Here is an 8,237-nt window from a genome sequence, read left to right as displayed (position 1 = left end):
TTTTAAAACTTTTGGAGTAGAGAGTTTATCATAATTATTATTATTATTTTTTTGAAAACTTTCTAAGAACTTTGAATTTTTATTTTTTGTGAGAGTTATTTTTTTGTCAAATTTATTGCATCTTGAATTCATAATGTCAAAAAACTAAAAGTGACCTAACTTTATAACTTAGTGATTTGGTTTTACTAAAATAGGAGTTTTTAAGTTTTTAGAGGCCTCTTGTAGAAATGTAAAATCATTTAGCTCCTTATGTCTTATCTTTTTTGCTGGGGTCCCTTTCTTAATCATTTTTATTATGATGTTAGAGTTATCAGAGAAATTCAACGTTTCATGTATAAAGCCTTTATTTTTCGAGACTGCAGTAACAATCGATAACAATTCTACTATTACAGAAGATGAAATTGATGATTCTAGGAAAAAAAGGTACCGGAAAAAAGGTCCCAGAAAAAAGGCACCGGAAAAAAGGTCCCGGAAAAAGGTACGGAAAAAAGGTCCCGTAAAAAAAGGTCCAGGAAAAAAGGGTAAGGAAAAAAAGATCCCGGTAAAAAAGGTACCTGTGTAGGGAAAATTCTGTAGGGGAAAGTATTTGAAGTGAGAAGATTAGATTTGAAGCTCTTTTTGCTGTTCCGTGCATGTTTTTTTTTTTTTTTTTTTTTCGTGCGTCGCGCGTTTTCAAAGTCAATAAACATCCAACACATAAATCCTCCCCGATTGGTTACTTTAAGCCTCACATTAGCAACTCCTTCACAAAATATAATTTAAAATACAAAATGACACATTTTTCACTTAAAAAATTTACAAAAAAAAACGTAAAACATTATTGAAAAATTTAAATAGTATCTTTCCGCTTTAAAAAATAATCAAAGAAGAATAAATAAACGAAATAAATTTTTTTTTTTTTAAAAAAAGCGTAATGCAACCAGCCCTTACCCTTCTCCTTACCTCAATGATCCAATCTGAATTCTAGCAGATAAAAAGAATATTCATTGAAACAGTGAGAAGCATTCATGCTGCCCAGAAAGCGAGTGGGCAAATATCCCTACAGATTTTCCCTATGGAGGTACCTTTTTTACCGGGTCCTTTTTTTCCAGGGACCCTTTCTTCCAGGGACCTTTTTTTCCGTACCTTTTTTTCTGGGACCTTTTTTTCCGTCTACCGAAATTGATGCATTATGCATACATTAGGGTTTAAACTCCTTAAATTTGAAGGAAAGTACTAAAGTCCCTTACATGAGAGGGTGGCTGGAGTCAACATTTTGATTAACTTTATGAACTCAATATAGATGAAAAATATCAATTTTTTTTATAGATATTTATTTTTTGTCTAACAATCTAAAAGAGCAAACTTTTAAAAAGTCTTCTCTTTTGTAGTTTGTTTACACGCTTTATTGAGGGAAATATCACTAAGCCACGCACTTCCGCGTGTCATGCATTCGAACCGTTTCATTATTAAATTAGAACTAAGGTTATTAAAACTGATTCAACTCAAAATATGTTTGGTGCTTTCAAATAAGTTAAATTGAATAATAGTTTTCAAACGTATTGATTTGCTTTCAGAATGTCTTTTAGTCAGCATAGTGCAATGCTGTATTACGAATTATCCTATCAGATTTAGATTAAAATTACTTGCATTTTGGTTTTAGATATACCTTTAAGAGTTATATTAAATGACAACTTAATAAGTGATAAAGATCGCATCAGGGGTTAGTGTGGGCAATAACAATCTTTTTTTTTAAAAGGAATACACTTGACATATATATATATATATATATATATATATATATATATATATACATATATAAATATATATATATATATAGCACAAAAAAACAAAGAGAAAAACGAAAATAATTAATAAGTTTTATTAACTGCGCATAAGCTGCAAGTATATAGAACTCATTATATAAGCTAAAAAATTGAGAAAATATGGGAAAAAATACAAAATAATGACAAGAGAAAAAAATTATTAGCAATAATATTTTAAAAGAATTTAAAAGATCATAATTTTTAATACCTTAAAAAAAAAAAAAAAAAAAAAAAAAATTGGAAAACAAAACTAAGAAAAGATATAATCTCTTCATCAGCTCACACGATTATATCCGCAAAAGGAGTGCTATAAGATATCACTTTATTTATGCTTCTGTTTTCATATATTGTAATCTGGCAATCTTATTACGAAAATATTATAAATCATTCTTGAAAGATTCCGGTACGCGTAAGTTCATTTAATTCGCTCCTCACTATGTAGATTTCTTTTCGTGTACTGATCTCTAATCTCTTTACATTTTATTTTCAGTTATTTGCTTGATATATTTCTTTGTTTTTCCGTACATATTTTTTACTTAATGTGTTCCAATTTCGTTAAAAATTTTGTGAGTGCTCCTCACTCTGTTGTATTGATATATTTTGCTTTGGCTATATTAATACAATATTAGAAAGCACTCATTTTGCGGATATAATCGTGTGAGCTGATGAAGAGATTATATCTTTTCTTAGTTTTGTTTTCCAAATTTTAATTAATAATTTTTTTTTTTTTAAGGTATTAAAAATTATGATCTTTTAAATTCTTTTAAAATATTACTGCTAATAATTTTTTTCTCTTGTCATTATTTTGTATTTTTTCCCATATTTTCTCAATTTTTTAGCTTATATAATGAGCTCTATATACTTGCAGCTTATGCGCAGTTAATAAAACTTATTAATTATTTTCGTTTTTCTCTTTGTTTTTGTTTTTATTGTGCTATATATATATATATATATATATATATATATATATATATATATATATATATATATATATATATATATATAAATTTTTAATTCAAGTGTAATTCAATACTTTTTAGGAAAAATTGATTAATATACAAAATTTAATTAGAAGCTTGCGAAAAAGAACTTTATTATTAAATGAGTAAGAATCTCGTAACTTCAAAAATTACTAATATTAAGTGAAACTATCATCTTGCGATATAATAATAAAAAAAAGCACTTCTTCAAGCATTTATTTTTAAAAATTATATTAAATTAAGCACTTCGACCATTTTATTTGAATTCTTTAAAAACGTATCATCGGATTAACTCTTAAATAAACTGTTGCTAATTGTTATATTAGAAATCTTAGTAGACGTATTAAAAAAAAATTCAATTTGTTACTAGTTTCTTTCTGTAAATTTAAAATTAAACTAATTCTTGCATGTTTATTAATTTTTTTATAAAAAGTAATGAAGAATTAATGAAGAAAAATTATAATACAAATGCAATTATATAGATATTTTTTTTAAAAAAATTAGCATGCAAAATTTCATTAGAGGCTTACAGAAAAGAATCTCTTTTTATTAAATAATTAAGAATCTTGACTCTTGAAAAATTAATTATATCAAGTAACTGCACAATCATGTTGTGATACACTACAAAAAAAACCTCCTGAAGTATTTATTAAAAAATTATATTAAATTAAGCAATTTGACTATAGAAAACATAGAGCATTTTTGAACTTATTTATGGGTTCTATTTACTTGCTTTACTTAGTTCTATTACAGCTTTTGCGTAGTAAGTAAAGCTTATTGTTTTTCTTACTTTTCTTGGTTTTTTCTTTTTGTCCTTTTTACATTTATCTATTATGCTATATATATATATATATATATATATATATATATATATATATATATATATATATATATATATATATATATATATATATATATATATATATATATATATATATATATATATATATATATATATAAATACGAATAAAATTGAATTGAACCAATTCATTTTATATGAAACTAATGCTAAATTTCCTCTTAAATTGTTGCTTTCAGTCCTCGCTTGAATGCATGAAAAGAGGTACTGACGTGAAAGAATTTGCTTATTTTTAAGAAATGTTTCACCTGTTAGAATGAAATTTTTAGTTCAGAAGATAAGAATACAATAGGTGGACACTTCAATTGGGACTTCCTTTTCATTTGATGCTCTGAACAGGTGTTCCAAGTATAGTTTAAGAATTAATCAAATCTTGCTGCCAGTTGTACGTTGAAGTGAATGAAGGGGGCTTAACCCCTCCTGCTTCACTCCCACATATTTAAGAATGCAAAAAAAAAAAAAGAAGAAAAAAAAAGACAGAGTGATTTAGTTCACAGTGAAGACTTATGGTCCCCTCCTGATGTGTTATTAGCTTTGATAAGAAAATATTTCAAAAATCTAACACACTACTGTACAGTATGGCTTTCCCTAAAGTACAATAATCGTTGCTAACTCCAGTGAGTACAAGTTGAGTGTGAAAAGGAAGGATTTTTAATAATAAAAAAAAAAAAAAAATAGAAGTTTTGGAAGAAATAAATTTCAAAAATCCCAAATTAAGAAAACAAATTAATCTGGAATTTCTCAAGTTTCGAGGACAAAATTTTTTTTTTTTTAAAATTCTGAAAGTATCCAAAAGGGCGCAAGTCATGAATGTCTTAGTAGAAAAAAAAAAACAGAAGGGGAAAATTGAATTATGATAAATTGACGAATTAAACGAATATAAGAACAATCTTCGAAAACAGGTTTTTTTTTCGAAAGAAGCCAAATAATATTATACTATCTGTATTATTTTTTTCATGAGCAAAGATTTATTTTTATATAATTTTAAATGACATTTATATTTTATATTACTAACACAAATAGTTTAAATTACAATTGTTTATTGATCATAAAATTGATTATATTTGCAAAACAATACACTATACAATTCATTAGAAACCATTAAAAAGTAAAATTTCGTAAAAATTGAGCATTTAAAAATTGAATAATTCGCTCACCTTTTCCTCGAATAACACGCTTCTTTGAATGGCAATAGTATTGCTTTCTTGTAATAAATATTTCACTCTTTCATTTCTTGTAATTGGAATAAATAAAAAGATTTTTAAAAAAAACTGTGCATAAAAATTCATAAAGCAAACGTAAGCCTCAATGTCTAATTTTTTTAATTGTCACTTTGATCTGTACAACTATTGAATATTACATCATTCTGAGCAAAATTACTTGAATATTTTCTGATAATTAAGCTTTTTAGAACTTCAAAATTCAATTATTGAAACTTGTTTTGTTGTCCTAACTGGTGAAACTCAGTTAATCAGGAATTTTCAGTTTTGATTTAGTTGGTTTTTATAGTGAAAAACGTTATATTCTTTAAACAGGAGAAACGATTCAAATTGCATCTTCTCCAAATACATATTTAAAAAGTCTTTACTTTGAAATATCGCTAAACTTCAACTTAAGAGCAGTCCATATATTGTGCAAGTACTTTAAGGAGATTATCTTATATTTGATGACAAGGAAGAAGAAGGATTATTAGCAATATTAGCTTAAGGCACTAGAATTCCCACAATTTTCGAAATTTTATTATAAAGCTAAAAAAAAAAGAAGAATTATGTAAAAACAGTTCTGGAAATTAAATAACCATCGTTTCGTAAAGAAAAATTATAAAACTATTCCTTCAAAAAATTTCGAGTTTAATGAAAATTTATCTCCGCTAAATAACTTCAAATTTGAAAGGGTTTCCAGTTTCACTTACCTTGATATTATAATCAACGATAATAATATTATGCTGGAAGAAACTGACTCGAGAACTCAAAAAAAGAAATAAAAGCCACTACTCATATAAATATTTATTCTAGATCAAATTCATTACCACGGAAATTAAATATAAAATTTATTAAAGAGTTATAAGATCTTTAGTAACTTATGGTTGTGAAATCTTGGTTTTTAAGAAATGAGATGAAAAGGCTTATTAATATCGCAAGGAAATATATTAAAAAAATGTTTCGGACTGATTCAAATAAACAACTCTCAGTGGTAAATTAAAAACAAAATTAAATGTGACCATTTCCTCAATTTTGAAAACAAATTCTACAACTATCAAATAAGAACACTGAAACCGGACATAAATAATAAGAGATGATGATAATAATAACTTTATTAGATCTTCTATATTCTGCATTTAGATCCAACAGAAGAACTGCTCTGAGATCCTTTTTTCGTTCTGGAGTTCAATTTAAACGTCTCTTAAAAGCAAATATTGCTTCAGACATTTGGGAATGTCCAACTTTTCGACTCCCTTGGGCAACTGAAAGCACTCCTTCATCTGGCGTCTAATGATACACTTGGACAGATGCTGCAATGATCTTGGACATTTCCCCTCACTGTCAGGATCTCTCACCAATTTGCAGTACCAGTCCCAGGCTTTCATTGCTTTCCGAAAGGTCTGTGGTTTCGCCCAGTTGAAGCTTCTGGTGAACTCCTCGATGGTGATGTAGGGGTCCGGAATGGAGCTCCACAGAATTCGAAAAACAAGTTCGTAATGGAAAGGGGGAAGTATTTTTCCATACCTGTAGTGAAGGTAGAGACAGAAGAGTTGGTATGATCTCAACTTGAATGAAACATCGACTTCCTCCTCATCAAGAAATGCGCTATGTATTTCATCTCTCATTTCTTCATCAATGCTAAAACAACAAATAATATAATGAATACTAATTTAAAACAATGCTAGGTTGCTTCAGACTCTTTCACCCTTTCTTTAAAGAAATATTTTATGGAACACGTATGCATTTTATAAAAACTTTGATTTTTACATATTTCGGTACTATTCCGCTTTGGCCGACCAAAAAAATAACCTGTTACCACTTTATCTATTCTTCAACATTAGGCACTTATAGTCTCAGCACCAGTTGTACTTTATTATCAGAATTAATTATACATGAGCCATGGTGGCTCAGGGGATAGAGCTCTCGTCTTCCAATGAGTTGACCGGTGTTCAAACACCAAAGATGGCTGATCGATACGAATTTTGTTTCTGGCTCACACCGATCACAGTGCTGACGTAAAATAGCTTCAGTTGTAGACGTATGGGCTGGAATTCCCTCACTATCAGACTAATTGTGGGAGGTATTCGCGGTTTTCTTCTTTATGTTACGCAAATACGGGTCAGTTTATCAAAAAGACTTAACTGAAGGTTAGTCGGTTCAAACTCAAAATTGGATCAGCTGTTCAACGGAGGGAGTAAAATAAGCGTAAGCAATCAGAATTCTTACATATATTTTAAGTGAATAATTTCAACTGTCGTAGAAAAAACTATTTTATGATAAGAAACAACAATTATTGTAAAGTAATATTCGGCATTGGTGATTGGCAGCGAACAAGTGTCATAACTCTTAGTATAATAAAGTAAATTGCTATCAACAAAACAAATAAATAATTGGATTTGTATAAAGGAGGGTTCCTGTGGGCGTGAGAAGAAGAATTATATAAGCTTAAGAAAAGTTAACTCAGTTTAAGTTTACATAACCCCAACCTTTTTATTAGAGACAGTGGTAGAAAATATAGTTGTTCCAATACAGGGAAAATAGCAGTCCTATAATTCTGTCAAAAATTTCAATTTTTAATTAATGTTTTTTTCTTCTTTTTTTTTTTTAGCTTTTTTCGCTTTTTGAAAGAAGTACTTTTATTTACAAATATTATGCAACCGATTGCCTTTAAAGTTTTAATAATTCTTCGAAAAATAAAAATTATTACATGTAATTATTTATAATTTTTTATTAGTACTTATTATTACTACTTTTTGGGGATTATAATGTATGCAATTATATGCGTCACTTTTAATTACACCATTCGAAGAAAAAAACTGTAAAATTTGAAAGAAATTAATCAAATAGCTCTTGAGAAATGAAAATTAGAAATACAAAAAAGTGTAAATACACAAATGGGCGACCTTCGTGCTAAAATACAAACTAAGGTAGACAACGTTAAAGAGCAAAAAATTACATAAACAAAAATATTTTTGTACAAAAAAGTGTAGTTGAAAAAGTGTAGTTATATTCATGAATCTCAAGCTTACGACCAATATTTCGAGGGAAAAGAACCTTAGTTTGTCAGAAAAAAGGTAAGTTTATTTGGTGAAAGTGCATTTTTTTTGTTTAAATTTCTTAATAATTTATATATATATATATATATATATATATATATATATTGTATACAGATATATATATATATATATATATATATATATATATATATATATATATATATATATATATATATATATATATATATACATATTCAGTTTGTTTGCAGAGCTTATAAGTGCAGACGATATTTTAATTTGAAATCAGACATAAAATCTTAATTTCACTGAATATTTTCCCTACGGATTCGTATTTCTGACCCTTAAAATATAAAGGGTAGCCGGAATCTGGTAAA

At 27.4% G+C, this 8,237-nt stretch overlaps 1 protein-coding gene across 1 annotated transcript in view; it reads right to left on the bottom strand.

Annotated features, from left to right (window-relative positions):
• Positions 1 to 5,940: 5,940 nt before the first annotated feature.
• Positions 5,941 to 8,237, bottom strand: part of LOC147802204 (uncharacterized) — a 45,498-nt gene continuing 43,201 nt past the window's right edge. Inside the window, exon 2 of the mRNA XM_087153109.1 lies at positions 5,941 to 6,484. Coding sequence (XP_087009235.1) covers positions 6,037 to 6,484 — 448 coding nt within the window. The 3' untranslated portion in view covers positions 5,941 to 6,036. The remainder of the gene's footprint in view (positions 6,485 to 8,237) is intronic.

This window comes from Parasteatoda tepidariorum, chromosome 10 (genome assembly GCF_982258835.1).
Source record: "Parasteatoda tepidariorum strain Cologne lab strain chromosome 10, Ptep-v5.0, whole genome shotgun sequence".
In the NCBI taxonomy this organism is placed as follows: domain Eukaryota; kingdom Metazoa; phylum Arthropoda; class Arachnida; order Araneae; family Theridiidae; genus Parasteatoda; species Parasteatoda tepidariorum.
Note: the sequence above shows the minus strand (reverse complement) of the source record. Positions and strands in the feature narration are given on the sequence as shown.